This window comes from Mastacembelus armatus, chromosome 9 (assembly GCF_900324485.2).
Source record: "Mastacembelus armatus chromosome 9, fMasArm1.2, whole genome shotgun sequence".
Lineage (NCBI taxonomy): Eukaryota > Metazoa > Chordata > Actinopteri > Synbranchiformes > Mastacembelidae > Mastacembelus > Mastacembelus armatus.
In genome coordinates, this window is record NC_046641.1 from 4,316,861 (window position 1) to 4,335,840 (window position 18,980).

The 18,980-nt window shown below is 42.0% G+C and overlaps 2 protein-coding genes across 2 annotated transcripts; both read right to left on the reverse strand.

Annotated features, from left to right (window-relative positions):
* Positions 1-2,230: 2,230 nt before the first annotated feature.
* On the reverse strand, positions 2,231-5,873 carry bmp10 (bone morphogenetic protein 10). Its single transcript, XM_026321750.1, has 2 exons — positions 5,468-5,873; positions 2,231-5,015 (listed from the first exon to the last, which is right to left on the reverse strand). The coding sequence occupies exons 1-2, from the start codon at positions 5,871-5,873 to the stop codon at positions 3,934-3,936; spliced, it is 1,488 nt and encodes a 495-aa protein (XP_026177535.1). The 3' UTR covers positions 2,231-3,933.
* A 2,389-nt stretch (positions 5,874-8,262) lies between these two features.
* Positions 8,263-18,397, reverse strand: arhgap25 (Rho GTPase activating protein 25). The gene is made up of 11 exons (XM_026321851.2): positions 17,983-18,397; positions 15,286-15,488; positions 14,481-14,568; positions 13,995-14,108; positions 13,301-13,505; positions 12,014-12,146; positions 11,810-11,883; positions 11,594-11,715; positions 10,941-11,095; positions 9,439-9,965; positions 8,263-9,027 (listed from the first exon to the last, which is right to left on the reverse strand). The coding sequence occupies exons 1-11, from the start codon at positions 18,044-18,046 to the stop codon at positions 8,826-8,828; spliced, it is 1,887 nt and encodes a 628-aa protein (XP_026177636.1). The 5' UTR covers positions 18,047-18,397; the 3' UTR covers positions 8,263-8,825.
* Between the last annotated feature and the right edge of the window lie 583 nt (positions 18,398-18,980).

Here is an 18,980-nt window from a genome sequence, read left to right on the forward strand (position 1 = left end):
CAGAGATATCCTGGAAGAAAACCTCTTCCAGAGTGCTCAGGACCTCCAACTGGGCCGAAGGTTCACCTTTCAACAAGACAATGACCCTAAGCACACAGCTAAAATAACAAAGGAGTGGCTTCGGAACAACTCTGTGACAGTTCTTGACTGGTCCAGCCAGAGCCCTGACCTAAACCCAATTGAGCATCTCTGGAGAGACCTGAAAATGGCTGTCCACCAACATTCACCATCCAACCTGACAGAACTGGAGAGGATCTGCAAGGAAGAATGGCAGAGGATCCCCAAATCCAGGTGTGAAAAACTTGTTGCATCATTCCCAAGAAGACTCATGGCTGTACTAGCTCAAAAGGGTGCTTCTACTCAATACTGAGCACAGGGTCTGAATACTTATGACCATGTGATATTTCAGTTTTTCTTTTTTAATAAATTTGCAAAAATTTCTACATTTCAGTTTTTTTCTGTCAAGATGGGGTGCTGAGTGTACATTAATGAGAAATAAAATGAACTTTTTTGATTTTGGCAAATGGCTGCAATGACACAGAGTGAAAAATTTAAAGGGGTCTGAATACTTTCCGTACCCACTGTAGATAATGGATGGATGGTGTTCAGCTGGGCTGGTCTCCTAACATGAAAGAAGGATGGTAACAGGGTTGAGACTGTCCAAGCTTCCTGAACTCACAGTGAAATTAATATATGATTTACCATGTAGTGGTGAGATAACAAGCCTGACTTTAGCAATGTTGTGCCTTTAGACAGCATCTTATTTTTATTTAAGAATAATGCATAGTTTTGAGGGGCTCTGTAGAGGTAAAGTCATTACCTTTAGTGATGAATAAGTTGTATTGTTCTTTTTCACTGCACTTTGTCCTACACTCTCCTGAGCCATTCAGCTCATTCTGCTGAAAAATAGACTGAGGGTAATATTACTCCACCTGCATAAACAAGTGAACTACACTGAACATCTTCTTTACATTGTTGACTCTTTCTGGGCTTTTTGCAGTTTTGCAACACAACAGTCATATGCAAAATAGTTAAAAGGTGTTGAAATATTTGGATGTGGCCTACTACTGCATATGAACATAAAGTCACGGGTGAGCAAACTGTGCTTTTTCTGGAAAATGAAGAGGCTCAAGGAAAGTGCAAGAGATGAGTACTGGGTGGTGGTGTTGCCTTGAGATGGAATGATAAACATGTGACCCAAACCGGAAACAATCAGACCTTATTACAGACCCCACGTCAGAGGCAGGGCGAGTCACACAGTTTTGGATGACACACACCAAAACACACGTTCACAGCGAGACACACGTCGACGTCCTGCAGCCAGCGTCGTGATGTCAGTCAGTGGAGCATTACAGGGTTTTGAAGCACTTTGTACTGTGTGTACATTGGGAACTGTCCAGTTTGTTTACTTGTTGTTCGGCCTGCTGCTAAATTAATCACGTAGGCTAAACCCTTCACAAACTGCAACATAACAACAAGCAGAGAGAAAATTCTTTTGACAGATGGGCCCATGTCAAAATGAGAGAAAAAGCCCAGAGCACTCTGCAGCAGTCCTTATCCTAAGAGCACATTCTAAAGACTTCCCATTTCATCATATTTCCTGAACATTTGCCATTCAGTGACAAAGGCCAGATTCATATTTCTGCTTCCATTCTGTAAATATGTAATTAGTGAGCTTTACATGGCTGTGACTGCCTGTTGTTACAGTAAATGGCTGAGGTTCTTGCCCTCTGGTCTGCAACCATTTTTAGAAAACCTCTGCTCTCATCTCACATGAGAGGTCAGTCAATGCCCAACTTGTCATCAGGTTGCTGCTGTTATTATTATTATTATTTTTTTTTTTTGAAGCAGCATTAAACAGTAAACATTAGTGTAATACGCTTTGAGAACAACACCCACTGCTTATGGATGAATGCACATCACTTTCATTAACATATTAGAATTTCATTGTATAATGATGCCCAAAAGAAAAATAACCTTTTTTTTTTTTTTTTTAACAGGACATTGGGATGTAACAGCAGCATGGCATTGTCATTAGTAGTAGACTAAATTAGTGTAAATGCCAGTAATTGTAAATGTTACAGCAGTAACCGTGGTCATGGGTTGGAAAACGTTCTTAAAGGAAAAATGTCGACACTGTTTACTCATTCACTTCATTACTTGATGAGAAAGTTGATACCACACTCATATCTTTATTTACATTGTCAATGTGTGTTGGTGTGTGGAAAGAACAACATCATGCTCTTGAGATCTGATTTAACATTCAGAGAAAATTAAGAGAGAACACAGAGATACGAGCGGCTAGAAAATTGTGTGTCATTAGTTCAGATTTTCTCTTCACAGGTTTTCCTTCATAGTTGTCTGCATCTGCTTGTTGTCGGGGTGAGCAACGCACCATCTATTTTGTTCATTAGCAGGCTCTCCACTCAATTTCCCATGGTCCTTTGTTTGTGTGTCATGTTACAATTGTGACCTGTGACTCATACTGTCGGACTGAATGATCTGAATGTCAGCAATGCATTGTATCATTGGTCTAGCAGCTTCTTCCTAAAACACTGAAAGGGAAGTCGACAGAACAAGAATTGTAAACTGGAAATAGATTATGTGGAATTAACTGTGAAAAACAATGTCAGTGTGTGTCATTTTAGCTCCAAATATTTATGTTCATCTTGATATGAGATATTCCTACTGACAGTTTGAATAAAATGGTGTGTAAACCTGCTCATACAGTATAGCTAAGGAGACTTTTCATTTAGGATTTGTTAAGTAGTTTTTCTTTATTGTTTCAGAAATTGTTTCTCTTCCCAACAAAATTCTTATTGTGCTGCAAACGCATTGTCATGGCTACAAAACCTGTCCTACACTAACTTAGAAATTTACATATATAATTATCAACTCTGTTGTAAAAATTAATAAATTAGAACAATAAATAGTGTTTTATTTGACATAAGCAGCAGAGGTATCAAAAGGCTTATTATAACAAAAGACAAGAACTATTTCCTTTGCATCATTGAAGGGAATGCGGCAGGGTGCCCACTTTTCCACTGATGACTTTGGCTTCATTTTTACCAATGAGTTGATGTTGGAGATGGTGTTGGGGGACACATGGTGCTAGGTCAGTGAGTTGAGCCAGTTAAGAGTTTTAGTTGCCTAGGAATGTGGACAACCCCTACCCCCTTGTCCTGTCCCACTCCCCTATCGCACCACATCAAAAGTTGCCCAGAATGGCGTTCAGTCCTTCCAGCCTGAGTGGTGGCGTACATGTTTCTCAGCCCCCAACACCTTGCTATCGCTGTAGCTTGGGGGAGTGGAAAAGAGGCATGTGAAGTGGGAAACAGGGTTGGGAATGATAACCCTGCCACTAGGACCCCTATGCAGAATATACGTATCAGGAGGTTGCAGGAGGCAGGAGGTGGGCCTGCAGAGTTCATGTCTTGTCAGGTTGCCTCAGGGAGGGAATTTCATTGCACCAGGACACATGAAGTGCTGATTAGTGTTTGCATTGAGTGGGGAGGCCAGAGATAAGTAGAAAGGAAGACTGAAAGCAGAGGGAGGGGGACAGCCGGCCCACTAGTTCCCACCAGGCTGCACACACTGTAGGATGTGCTTAGTTCAGTCCTCTGGGAAAGCTTGATTCTTGTTGGTATGAAGACACACCTTTGCATCACCATTTGTTCTGCAGCACACTCTCTCGCCACTGATTAAATGAAGGCAACTAAAATTCATGCCTTTGGCTGTGTATGATGAAGTACTTTGTGCACATAGTTTCATAAATAGTGAATGTGCACCTCTACTTCCCTTTTACAGAGATTCCACCAGTTGTCCATTTGTTCCTAAAGACATATTTGGCTTATCTCTTTTTGCAGCTTATTGTTAGGTCAGGGTCTTTCTTTTTACTGTAAGACTTTACAAGAGTCCAACTCAGAGCATGGACTATCTGCAGCCGCACTCGGCCACCACCATGCCTTCAAACTTGTACTTGTAGGTGACTACACCTGTGTCATCCAGGTATAACAGGGAGATGGGGTCCAGCTTGGTGGGCACGCAACAAGCTCGTGCCGCCTTCTGAGGACTGTTGATGTTGACCAAAGTCTGAACAATGGCATGCTTGGTGGGTGTGACGTGCTTTGTCAGCGGGAAGGAACAAATACCAGTGCACTCAAAGGCATCATAACCAGTGGGTGCAAGGATCCAACTGTCCCATCCAATGTCCTTGAACTCTACATACAGAGATTGTTTCTTGCAGTGGTTGCCTTTGGCATTGCGACGAATGCGGGATGCTGTGTCATAGATCAGATTGGATCGCATTTGGATGAGATCCTCTTCATCTGGCTCAGCTCCAACATCTCCCTCCGCTCTATCCCTCCCCAGCTCACCCCACAGCCCATTCAGGCTCGTCCCTAAGTTGTTCTGCAGGACCATGTTAGAGGTTTCATGGTCAATCATCTCATTCAGCTCACGCTTGTCATCACGATGGTCACTGCTTTGGTCATCAGAGTAAACAATCAGCAAGGGTTTATGTTTCTCTTCAGGGCTGGTGTCAATCTTCATGTCTCCTTCAGATGGATTCCTGTCTTTGCTGTCTCCTGTCATACCTTGATCATTATCTTCACTGGCCACACTGGCAATGTGCACTTCCAGCCTGTGTGTGGTGCTATGGTCAGATTTGCGCCAACGGTGAACAGCAGCAGTGAGGTCAAAGGCCTCCCAGCCGTTATCAGTGCCGTAGACCTGGCGGGAAGCCAACTCCACCAGCTCTATCCTCTCTCCTCCCCCCCTGAATCCATCACCTCTCACGGAGTTCTCATCAGTCATGTTGTCATCCCCGTCACGCGATTCTAGTTCGTATATGGTGACCCTGCGGTCAACGCCAGAGTAGAGGTGGCGGTCAATCTGGACAAGGGTGTAAAGGCGAAGCTCAGCTGCTGTGATGCGTTCATGATGGGGGACTGACACGTTGAAGAGAAGAGGGTGACGCCTCACTCCCCCAACATCCACATCACTGGGAGATAAATCTGAGGAAGAGAAATAAATGGTTAAAATGAAACTGCATATTTTGTCTTTTCATTTATGTTTTCAGCTGAGTTCTGCAACTGGTAAACCTTTCCTAGCCTAACTTTACTGAGGATTTCATCCTTTATTGGCAAACATTCAAGTATTATTCATTTTTTCAAATATTATTTTAAGCTGTTCCATTTAATTATTTAATTATAATCACTGACTTGTACCAAGTGACAATGGCCGTATTTAGGACTTGATATCTAAAATTTTCACCTGATTGAAGTCACTTAAATTGGTTATTTAAAAATGTTCATATATGAAAGAAGACTTTCTCAGTTTCACTACTTACCTTACATTAACTGCCATTTTTTGGCCTTGCAGACATGAGTGAGACGAGGAAAATACAATATTTAAATAAAAAAACATGGAATACAATTAAAAAGGAAAAGTAATTCAACTTTTTTACCTTCATTTCTGAAGCTGCGGATGATGTTTGCAGTGGGCATGGAAGTGTGGTCATTAGCAAAACGGTTGTAGAGCTCCATCATGTACTCAGGCGGCTCTTCTCGTGCGCTTCCAGGAGACAGGGAAGGAGGACCCAAGCCTGACAAGTTGAAAGTCCGCAGAAACTGTTCCTTCAGGTTCTCTAGAAGGCTCTGCATGTCCATGTTGCTGTCCTGCTCCAGCAGTGATGGATCCACCACCCCTCCATGCCCGTCACCCAGCCCTGGGGCAGGGCGATGGCGTTGATGGGTATTGGAAATGGGGCTGCTCTCTCCCCAGAGAGGCCCCTGGATCACCAGGATGGAAAACAGCAAAATCAAAGGCTTGGAGCAGCAGATGGTTCCTAGTTCCCAGCAAATGCTCGCCATGAGAAAAAGTCTGCAGCACCCAACTTTATGCCCTCTGGGGTTGTCTGTGGATGAGCTGATGCAACAATAAGACAAAATTATTGTGATCGCTGAACTCCTTAGCCTGAAAGTTAATTGAAATTGTTCAGTTCATCTGTAGCCTAAGGAAGTTTGGATTCCTGGCAGTAGTCACTGCACTAGATGTTGCACTGACCAGTGTTGGATCTGTCTGCAGGAGGGTGTATTTGTGCTGCTCTCTTCCAGATCTCACAGCTTTTATTCTCGTGCACACCTTTTGATGTCCTTTGCGACAGGGCTGCAGTTTAGGTGACAGGGTGGCCAAGTCTTGTCTTTGTCCATCCAACTCATCTCTGTTGTGTCCTCTCCTGTGTCAGTCTCTCTGTCTGTGCTCTGCTCTCTTCTTCCCAGCTCTTTCTTTCTGTCCCTTATCTATGATATGGTGGGCTCTGCATTTCTCTGTGCTTGAGGTCTCTTTGCTGGTCTGTGTGTTTGTGTGTGGGCGTGCGTGCCTTCAACTTTGTGTGATGCACCATGAGCGTGTGTTATCTCACAACTTCCTTAATGAGGATTTTGTAAACACTGTCCTTTAGCCTCTTCCTTGTGGAAGTGCTATTTTGTTTGGGTGGATGCTCCAAGGTTGATATTCTCCTTCTTGTTTATTTGCTTTGTAAATGGTGGAGTTCTGCAGCATGCTGTGTAGGCTGCACTGACCATTACTTTTTGACAAAATACACCTAGGGTCTGTTGATACAGCTGGATGTAACAGGATACATCTATTAGACAACACTTGTCGAAATGAAATTGAAATGCAATGAGGTGTGAGGCTTTAATGATCGCGAATGAAAGATGCTGAGCTCACAGCACATCTGAAGAGTATTTGAAGTAGCTCATGATGAGTATGGTGCAAAATAATAATTCACATTCATTCAGTCAAGCAACAATCACCCCCCACCCCCACTGGGCTTGTTGAAAGTTCTGTGTACTTCCTCTTCGGGTAAGCGGACACAGTGTCTGAAATGGGTTATCTGGACACAAGAGGCTCGCTAAAAAATGTAAGAGCAAGTATGATGAGGCACATTCACAAATTGTTATGAAAGGTAGACTGTGCTTTTTAGATGAGGGAAACAACAACACAGCCGATCTGATAGCCATGAAGAACGGGTGATTCATGGAGAAGGACTTCCACCATCTATCGCGTCATTACTGCATGTATGGATATACTGTACATGGTGAAGCAGACTGGCACTGGCACCAACATGGGGTCAAGAGGGTGCTCAGATGTTTTCTGATGAGAATATCAATGACGCACACTGGCTCCTTGACAGATCTGAACAACTGTTCATCACCTGAACTCTCATCCCACCACACTACTTCATTCCTGAGCTTCTTTGTGTGACCTGCAGATACACTCCTGATTGTGGTGCGTCACAGAGATGGGAAGGAATGAGCTTTTTCCTGCCTCTGCCACTCATCTGCCAGGCTGATATTTGACAGACATGCTGTTATCTGTTGCACTGTTAAACTGCTGCTGTAACAGACCATCACATCTTCCTGAAGGCTGTAAGAAGGTTTGATAGCGGTAATGTCCTTTTGCACACATAGTTGGGCCCCTCCATATGGGCTCCATTATGGACCCTGATGAGTAACAAATAAGGCTATATACATGGAGGCTGCGGCTGCTATTTTTGGACCTTTTAACAGATGATCATTTTGCACTGATACTGTATCTTCATTTTACGGTTTTCATCTGTATTTCCTCCAGAAGGGAACATTTGTCTTAGAAGGCAAAAATGTATCGAAAATTAACTCATTCCCAAATGATAACAGCAGCCAAAGAATGGTGCAGGAATCAAGAACTTTTTAGGAAACTAACGTATTACTGCATTTATAAAGCTGGGCGCATTTAACACAGTGCAAGTCATTATTATGAACAACTGTCTATCACACATTCTCCAGTCACAGAGCAATGTTAGAACTCACCTGCAGTCATGTTCCTGGATGTCCAACAATTTTACAGTGAATATTCACCCCCTGTTTGGTAACCATTTCCTGATTGTTGATTAATTAGTACAGATTTATTGAAACAAACTGCATTGGCTAGATGACAGTGATATCTGGTTTTTCACTGTGCTACCAGGGGCGCTCAGTGTAACACTGGCAGCACGTTCTACCATGAGTGTTCACTCTGTCTATTTCAGGCCTGTGGCTTTTCATTCATGCAACTGAAAAGACATTACCATTGCTTTCCTGTTTCTCCCCTAATCTGGGCCTTTTGACTGAAAGAGCCAGTCAGTGATTTTCACATCAGTGATGATGTCCAGTAAATATGCACCAGTAAACTGCAGTTTACATTGGTGCACTGGTAATTAAAATAATGTCTGTGGTGTAAGATTGTTTCATGCAGCAATGCAATTTTATTAAGTTCATGACACATCTAATGATGGGTTGGCCAATTCCTTTATATAACACAAATTATTTCTATCACTAACATTGTAGAGTCTAGCTGTCCTGCTGACCAGGAAGTGCAATCTCATCCACTGATGTCAATCATTGCATTTCCACTGAATTTAATTTCTTCCCTTTAAAGTCTCCAAATGGCAGAATTAACGAAAGGGTAATTATTCCAAGTGTGGTGCTGTCGTTTCTGTATGTCCTGCATAACAGCTGCACCAGCTCACGGCAAGTTTGAACACAGTCACATCAGCTGTCCAGAAGAAACAAACTTATGTTTAAAGTCCTTAATGTGAAGCCTGTTCAGATCTCTTCTTAGCAGACGTTTCTCACAGACATAAACACATGAGCCAATAAGTTATCTTTAGGAAAAATGAAAACTATCCAGTTGCATCCCCCTGGAGGATGACAGTGTTTTTTCACAATCAGCTCCTGTGAAATTTGCTCTGTTGATGTTAAGGGGATTATAAAAACATATACTAGTGAGTCTGAAAAAGACTGTTAGGTGGGAGCTTGTGACTTTCTGGTAAAGAACTGCTGAATGTCCCTTCGCAGCTCCTCATTGCGTCTTTGGGCCTCGTCTCGACTGCGCTCTGCATTTTTTAGGCAGATCTCCAAAGCAGCCACACGGTGGCGCTCTGCCTCCAGAGCGGACTGGAGCTCTGCCACCGCGGCCTTCAGCCCAGTGTTCTCTTGCTGCAGACTGAAAGAGACAGTGAGAGACAGAGGGCTCAGTTATACTGTAAAAAATCCCAAACAACTCAGTTTGTCCTGGTGTTTGTAAATTAAATAAATAAAGCCCAAAAAGATGTCAACATTTTGTCACTGCAAAAATGATTCTGATACTAGGTCTGAAAATATATGCTCTTTTAAAAAGGTTTCAACTTGTTCCAAGAGTTTTCTGGACTCAGGCATCATTTTCATTGCAAATGTCTTCTTTGTTTTTTGTTTTGTTTTGTAAAAATAGATAAAAAGAGATAAAGGCTGACTGTGACACTAAATTAGGCAACTTGTTAAAACCATGTTTTCTAGTATAGGATTTAAAATGTTCATTATCACGTTTTTAACTTGTCAGAGTTTTCATGTTTAAACATGATTCAGCAGCTGAACCTACCTGTCTATAAGCTGCTGGTTGTCCTTCTGTTCAGACTTGTTGTTGAGCTGCTGTCCTGAGCCGCTCCCTGTCAGGGTCTCTGCACTCTTTAGGTGGGACATCACCGGGAGAGGCTGGGTGTCGCTGTTAGGTTTCTGGGAGCCCTCTGTTGAAAGAACCGTGTTGTCACTCCCTCTTCGGGATGAAATCCTATCCTCTCCCTCTTTGTCAGTCCTGTACAGTCCTGGACTCCGGAGGTCGAGAATCTTAAAAATGTCCTCTGACAACGTCCCACTCTTTTCCTCCATGTTCTCCTGGATACGACTCCACCGGTTGAGAACATCGGCCTTAGCTGCCAAGCCTGTGAGGGGGCAGTTGAAGGTGGGCAGGGTCTGGGTGCGTTTGCGGGGACTTCCAAGCCAGTCATCTGTAGAAAGGGAGAGAGTTTCTGGAAGGGTGGTGTGGGGACTACAGTTTAATCTGTCTGGGCCTGGACTATCAAAGTCCTCTTCCTCTTCTGGAGACTCAGAGAGAGAAGCATCAGCCATCTGAGACAAACACAATAGCAAATGAATAATTAAAGATATGAATGCAAATCCTTTACATGCAGAGGGGCTTTAGAGAAGAGACTGAGGCAGAAACAAAGTTCAGCAAAAGAACGACAACTGTTTATTAAAAACCTCAGCACAAAAGCTGAGATGTTGAGACTGGTTGTTGGTCAGTCATATGGAAATGTAGTTTCTGCTGCTGCTTATGTCAATGAGGTTAGGCTGATTAATGTTAACACCTCTCTTTACCAGGCAGCAGCAGAAACTACAGCCTCAAAATGACCATACAGCTGAAGAAAACCTCTCTAAAAACTATTCTATTCTAATCTGAACATTATCACCTTCATGATGTGAGGGTTTATTGCAGGACTGCATTTGTTTAAGCTTGGCATATCTAATGAACTAAATGAGTGTAAAGACTTGTCTGTTTAATATGTTTCTGCTGGTGGTTTAATCTAAGGAGTTCAGATGATATACAACCATTTTTACCACTTCCCTTTTCACTGAATGTCATTTGAGCTTTACAAAAATAGTCTGACATTTTGGGAAATAAACTTATTTGCTTTCTTGTAGAGTGTTAGATGAGAACTGATACTGTTCTGTTGTTAGCTCAGCATAAAGACTGGATACGGAGAGAAACAGTTACCCTGGCTCTCCATACCAGCAGCTCTAAAACTCACTAATTATTAGGTCATATATTTTTTGTTTAGTCAAGACACAAATTAAAGTGGAAAAGACCAACTGCTTCTGGGTGTAGTGTTGTTAGTCCACAGTTTATGTCAACTCAATGTTAGAGACTATTATAGGGAATTTGCACTACTGGCCCTATAGCCAACTTTTACATTCCCATATGTCTGTATTGACTGTTTCCATGGCCTGTTCCGCAGACTTATTTTGTTGTTGTGTGTGTGTGTATCACCAGCCCACATCGCTAAAACAGGACCTTGAACTGAATGTGTGGGTAGCTGCTTGTACCTCTGCAGACTCCCAACCCACAAAGCTTCGAGGAGTATTCTTCTGGCTCTCAGTCTTTTGCGAGGGCAGGGGGAGAAGCACATCTTTCGAGAGAGGAAACAGAGTCTCATGTTGTCTGATCATTACTGTCATCAGCTTCTGAATCTGAGGCGTTGCTGTGGATAAAAAAAAAAAAACACAAACATGCAAAAATAATGACCAAAAGGTTTTATGTTTAGGTTCATATGCAAATAATTCAGGGATATTTCGTTTGAAAATTCAATTGAACTGAAATACATCTAGATTTCTAATGCACTTTTTGCGAATACTTCCCCAGCAGCAGCATTACTGAGATATCAGCTTTATGGAAGTGATGAAATATGGTGTTGCTACTTCATCAGTACCCACATAATACAAGAATATCTAAATGAGATGACTTGTGAACCCCGTGTTTGCTAAAGGCTGCTTTATTTAGTTTCTAAAAAGGAGAAGGACATAGTATTGCCACACCACATTGCTTAATGACATTGGTATGGTTTGATCCAGAGTGTTTGTCAAATAGTGAGCGATACAGTTTTCACAGTCAAATACAAAGAAATACATGGTATCACAGGACTGTTGTGCTTGGTCTCATATAACCCAGGATACACAAGTGATGTTTTCTCTGTTCTCACCCTTCATCACAGTGATGGGGTCTTCTATCTGGGGTTTGAGCAGGTTGATCCCCATAACTGTAGCCAAGTTCTCCACATTCATCTTATTCACCTGGGAATGCTGCTGCACCTCAAACAGAAACCTGCAGAACAAGAACACACATTTTGCATGGTTATATAGTGTCTTTGCTATGCTATGAATATCCCATGATGCTTTGGAGTGGAGCTTCTACTCACCGGCAGACATAACTAAGAAGGTTGTAGTTGACTGTAGGGAGAAGAGCAATTTGTTTCTCCAACTTTCCCCAACCCTGGAGCCAAGAAATGAAAGGCCACATACAGTCACAGTAAAAACCTTTTGTGGAGGACACACAAACAGTACACAGAGTACAGACTAGACCCAGATGTAGAAACCTTGTAGCCGTGTTTGAACCAGCATACCTCTGAGCTGCTGCTGTCCAGAAGGTTGGTGCATTCCAGGAAGTCTTGGTACTGTGTCCATGGCACCACAGGCTCCGGCAGCTCACGCAGGTACAGCTTGAGCAGTGACGCCACTGTGTGGACATCGGTGTCACTGCAGGAGAGGATACATATCAAGTTAACATCCACTTAGAGAATATATTTATACCCTAAACACTCAATATAGGAGCAGTATAATTTTTTGCCAGTGTGCAGAGTTAATAAAAACTGAAATGACTGTGCCTAGAATATCCTAAACATGTTGCATATCAAGTCTACTGATTTACAATATGTACACTTAAATGTGTAATGTGAACTGGATTGTTATTGTTTTAAAGCTTGTATTTTTTTAACCGTGTGCTAAATGTTTACTCCATGTGTCTGTGAGTTTAGGGTTTATTGAAAAGGTCTGTTTAAATATCCAGCTGGTCTCATGCAAAGTATTTACATGCTGTGGGAACAACAGCTTTGTTTTTTGAATCTTTTCTGGTGAACACAATGTCCTCTGTGAATTTTCTGTTTGGTCCTCATGGGCTTAGTTTTGTATATTTAGCCTGTGCAGCAGGCTGGGATTCAGTTTTTTCTGTTTGGATTCTGCCAAGAGTACAGTTAGAGAGAAAACAAAACATCATGAATTCTTTGCTTTATTCTTGGCCTGAATTATGACATAAAACATCTTTCAGTCGCCCTTACTGCCTCTAACACTGTGCTCTTTGACTCTGACATCAGACTTCAGGCAGAGCTGAAGTGGCTGTTTTACCAGAGCTCTGTCAGAAGAGTCTACAATGTTGAGTAAAACTGGTGCACTCCCATGTGCCTGCCAGAACAGGATGTGGTATCATCTTCAGCTCTGAGCAGGCAGAGATATCTGTCATCCTCTCTGTATCTCTCTCATCTCTCCTTGCTTTCTCATAAAAGAGCTGATGCTGATTGATTGAGGTTAGTACATTTTCTCCTTATATAGCAGTGAACCTGTTCAGCTCACACATTGCTCAGCCAGGTTTGAAGAGGGCTTGAGATGATGTCCAAGAACATTGTGGCGCTTTTATATTTGTTTGACATGTGTAACTCTGTTTATGAAATGAATAAATCACAGTATAACCACTGTATACTTGCATTTCTGGTCCATACAGTTATATCATATATGGCACATAATACATCACTTGTTTTGTTTGAATTAGTTCTGAATAAGTGCTTCATGTAAACCATCAGTGTAATATTGAGGTAGACCTGAGAGTCCAATCCTGAACCCTGAGCTGAGTGTGTTACCTGGGGAAGGACGGCCTTTCTCCTGCATCAAAGGCGTCTCTGAACTGTTTGACTGCATTGTCCTGCCCAGGGAGGCGGAAGATGCCCTCCTCGTTCAGCCCATGTTCTTTAATAAACTCCACACACTTCTGCACCAGAATTGGGACCAGGTGAGGCCCAAAACGCTGCTCATATGTTATTGTGTCTATGAGACTTTTTCCAAACACTGCAGAAATGCAAAGGGACACATCATGACATGGTTAGGTTTTTACAGGACACTGGACAACCGGCAAAAAATCCAGGAACTGACTCTTCTTCTTGCAAAGAAATAGCCCAGAAATACAAAGAACAAATAAGTAAGAAATCAACATATGTTTGGTTTTCACAAAATAATCTCAGAAGGCACCACGTTTAATTAGTGAGCTTAAAGGGTGCTGGTAGGCAGATTTCAGACAGGGCCAGATAAGCTGTTAGGTCCCTCAGGGCTTCTGTCGACTCTATGGAAAGGTAGTCCAGCCCAAACTTTATATTTCTAAATACACAAGTTAGTGAGACATGTAGTGCAGTTTCCCTAACTAAATTAAGTTTTGTGTGTGCAGGCCTGTTTCATTAAGCGATTAGTGTTTTAAGGAACAGCATGAAAACATATTATCTGCCTCAGCTGTGCAACAGAGAATGAAAGAAATGGTTATAACATTTGAAACTTTGACCGAACCTCCACTTGTCGGCACACCAATGACCCTTCGCAGGGTGCGGACCCACTCCTCCATGTCACTCTGGGAATTTGCCATGAAAACATATGGATATCGCTCTCTGTCTCCGGTTGAGCCTGTGACATGAGAGCTATTGTTTGAAAAACTGGAGTCTTAGTTCAAAGAAACGCTGAAATAGATATAGATTACTATCATTTCTTGGTAGTTTTTAGCTTGTTATCATACAGCTATGTTTTGTCTCATGCAGACACATACCAGAAAGAGACCTGTAAGTCATTTTGGAAACAGACGCATAATTTAAAAATACTGGCATACAGGAAATGTTTAAGAAAGTTCTAATGTCCTAATGAAGAAGAAAGAATAGGACACACATGATATAATGAAAGAATGAAATGAGGGTGATGAGTAGGGCCACTAAGGACAGTCCTGATAGCCAGGCAAGGCTTAGTCAGTTTCGCTGCCTTTTCAAGGGTTGATTAAATGCTTACGTGGTATGATCTCGAAGAGGTACTTCCCCGTGTCATCTGAATTTGGCGGGAGCTCATTAACTTTACTGAACCGCAGCTGGATGACTCCCTGAGGAGCAGAGAACAACAGCACAAACACACATTCAAAAAGCCAAGTCAATCCTCTCTGTCAATCTATTTTTATTTGGCTTATGTCCTTCTTATGTTAGTGTACTTCCCAGTTCACCATGTGTGCAGCCCCACTTCTCTGTCTGCCTTTCTTCACCCACTGTCTCACTCCTTTACTTCTTTTCTTACACCAAAGCAAGAAGCTGAAATGACCCTGAATTTTTGTTGTCACTTCTGATCTGTGCTTGTTAGAGCCCACCCCTCAGGTACAGCAGGTGCATGCCCTTGTATTTTCATGAACACTCCTCTTCTTCCTGGTCTCACTAGCACTCATTTTATGCAGTGAATAAAAATAATTTGCAATAGAGCTTATTTGTGCAGCTTCAAGCACTATTTGTTTACAGGAAGTGTGCAGACTTAGCCACAGTGCTAGCAGAGTGTTTGTGGTGTTAATGGGAAATGATAAGTTGCATATTACTTATAAACATATAAATACCTTTTAAATATACACATTTAATACGCTAAGTTGCTATTACTCAAAGCCATACTTACTTTTTTTTTTACGGAACAGCGTGTTATATTAAAAATCAGCAGAGATATGGACTTAATTTTGATAATAGTCTTGCATAAAACAAACTGTATGTGCAGGTATCAAAACATTGTTGCAGTTTTTGTAAGGTATGTGTATTTGTATAAATGACATTGTAAAAATGTGCACCTGGACAGTGGTCTCCTTGTCATCTTTGTGGTAGGTCAGTGTGCTTCCTCTCAGCACAAAGTAACGTTGTTGCCAATTCTTTACTAAAGACCTCTGTTGTTTCTTGAGCCAGCCAGCCTTCAGTGGTCTCTCCATGGACCTGGAGGAGCGTGGTGAGCCCAGCCCAGGGCCTCCCTCTCCAGGTATCACACTCTTGGATCGTGCTGTCAAACACCACAAGAAAGCAGCAGTAAAAACAATGTCCAATCTGCTGTGTCAGAGCAGGAGCTATGAAACATTACAAAAATATCAGCACTACTCGATTGCAGAAGAGCACTTCCTCTTTTTGATGTGAATATGCATCAGCCTATCAAGTTTGAGAGACCTGCTCAGTGTGACCTATTTTTGGTCTTTACCTATGTACATTCAGACTGAAAGCTGGGCTGGGCAGATCAGTTTCCTGTGGAAGGTGCACCACTGGCTGTGATTGTTCTTCATATATAACACAAGTCTGCAGCAAACAAACAATCAGACATTATGCTAGAAGCTAGAAAGGTCAGTTTAAATTCTGTGTACACTTAACCTGAACTGAAACCGTCACAACTAAATGTCATCATATTTTGAGTATGAAGGTCACCCTTGACTGACATAGTTAGTTCTGTGAGGCCATGATGGGGAGGTTTAATGTTGAATGATGAAAGAACAAAGGCAGAGGTGTACGTGGCCCAGAGAACAGCACTAGTACACAGGGTAGGAGTGCAGAGATAGCTGGACTGAGATTCAGTCCACTTGCTCAGTTCTTAAATTCACTCTGTCTTTTTAAGCAAGATGATAGAGGAGAAGAGAAGAAGGGCCGCAACTGGGGTAAACAGGAAGCTGCCACATAATTGCCAGCAACACTTTGAAGGTCTCCACCTAGAAGCTTGAGAGTCTGTTTGGTCTAATTTTTATCCTTAATTTTAACCCCCCCTCCTGTGGGCAGGGGAAAGTGCTGTTGAGAAAGCTCGAGCCCACACACAGAGGCTGATGTCACGCCACACCCTCAGCTGACAAATACATGGATCCTTTAAACTGGCCCCAATTCGTGATGAGTCCCAGGGCACGCCAAAGATGTGTTCACTGCTCAACATCAAGAGGACCACTATCACATCAAGGAAGAGTGATCAGAGTTTCCCAATGACTGTGTGGAGGCTTTTATATGCAACACCAGTCACCAACCCATCACAGGGCCACATAGAGACAAACAACCTCACACACTCACACTCACTCCTATGGACAATTTAGAGTCACCAATCAACCTGACATACATGTTTTTGGACTGTGGGAGGAAACCAGAGTACCTGGAGAAAACCCACACAAGCACAGGGAGAACATGCAGACTCCACACAGAAAGACCCCCAGGTGAAAGACCCCTCTTGTTGTGAGGCAACAGTGCTAACCACTAAACTACTGTGCTGCCCTGATTACACACAATTCATTATTAATAATAAAGTCAAGAATTATATATGGTCTCTATTATTCTAGTTTATGAAGCAGCAAACAAATCACATTTACCTTGTTAGTTTGGTTGTTATTCAAGAATCAACTAATTCATGTCTCAAACACTGACAGATATTGGTCATCAAAATGTTTTTAAAGGGCAGACATGTATGAATGTTACATACACACTATATATGTAGGTACAGTTACATACAGACAGTCAGAGTTCTGCAGAAACATTGCATCAGTTTCCTGCTGTGCCTCTCCAGTTGCAGGGCACAGTATAGTCATGGTCCACTGAACATCTCAAGGTGAAAGAATCATGAGGAGGCCACCATCTTAGGAAGCTACACTTTCATACTGCAGCAAGAGCATAATAATAGCAAGTAATATTCAGTCATCAAGAATAACTTAAAATAACTCTTCCACAGGCTGCTACTTCCTTCCACTGTGCTGAACACCAGTGCCACTAAAAACAATTACAGCTGCAGCAAACATGATGCTTATTGTGAACAAATGCAAAACTCTACTGTGGAGAATTTATGCAGCCACTGTTTGTGTGCAAATCTCTTATGTCAAACTGATGTAAATGTTGTGCCATCTGAGCCTGAGAGGAAACAAGGCATGCTATTGCACTGATTCCACCCTATGCAAATACTGGTAAGCACAGTGCTATTAAGTCTAGACCTCTAAGTTTAAAACACTGTACGTTGCACATAGTTTGCATACAAACACACACAGACACACAAAGTTTGTCTTATTTTAACCGCTGGGGGTTATGCTCGAGTTCCAAAAGAAAAACACTTTTGAATTACAAAATACTATACATTATGGCAATATACAAGTCATTCTATATTAGGTGACAGTGATTTGTGTATAACAAACCACATCTAGGTACCATAGTCATGTAGCAAGCAACCCTCAATGTACTCACAAGCCAAAGCCCAAGAACAAGGTACAAACCAGTCAGTAATTATCACTTCTGCAAATTTTCATTTTATCAGTATGATGATATCACAGTTGTGTTGTGTTGACAATAAATGTATCCTTAAATTTTAGCAAGTACTTTTATGTAGATTTGTAGTTTCTCTGTATCATCCCTGTTTTTATGACATATGAGCAATTGCAGCTTTTTACTCTCAGTTCGCAAAGACCATGAGCTACAGTAAATTTGTCTCCGAATGTGACAGCACTGTTTCCACACTGCTGACAGTGAACACAGCACAGCCACTGGCTTACCTATACGAGCTGTCTCAGCCTTGAAGGTGCTGAAGTCCCAGTTGCGAGGTAGTTTCAGAGACATTGTCCTTAACTCATAGCACAGGTCAGTGGTTCATTTCACACGTACACCCAACCGGAGCACACACGCACACACAGAAACACACTCACACTCACGCACAGACACACACAAATTGGAGATATTGCAGAACACACTTCCTACTTCCTGTGTTTTAATCTTTCTTCTTTTTTAAGCCCTTCAAAACACATCCCCTCATGTTGCCTTTACTTCCATGTTGATACTTGTCCTGATGTTGGGTAAATGGCATCCAGACTGATTCACCAACAGGTCTCCAGGGCGTCATGTAGTGGGTAGATTTCAAATGACTAATGTTCACTAGTGTCACAGAAAACACAGGGGTGTTTTCTTAAAGGAAATGGTTTTTCTGTCTTGGTTTGACTCCTTCCGTAAGGATGTTGCTTCACAGCACTGGCTGCTTGAGACAGAACAAAAAGAACAGAGGTGTATTTTAAAGTTTGAGATACCTCCAGCTGATTATTGAATACAATTGCAGTGTTTTTCTGTTCCTGAAGGCATAAAGTCCTGCTATAAAATGGGTCTGTAATTTAATGAACTGAATATTTATTTGAAAATGGGGAAGAAGACCAAGAGGGAAGAGACTAGTCATATACTGCAAAATGACACGATTTTTTTATATCTTTAATTTTCTCTGAAACAAGGCGAAGCACATTTTAGCATCAGAGTACAAGTTTTCTCTAAACAAATGTACAACTCAACACAAACCATTGCACAATTAAATAATTATATACTGAAATCATAAAGCTTTGTAAGAGAATATAACCACAAAGTAAAATGTTCACAGAGGGGAGCCTACGCTACATCGCAGTCACGACTCTCGTACATTCCTTCAGAGGGTCCTGGCCTGTCGGGGTTCACAGCGAAGTGGCACTGTGTTGATAAAAAATGGCATAGAACAGTTTCCTGTGTGCCATGAAAC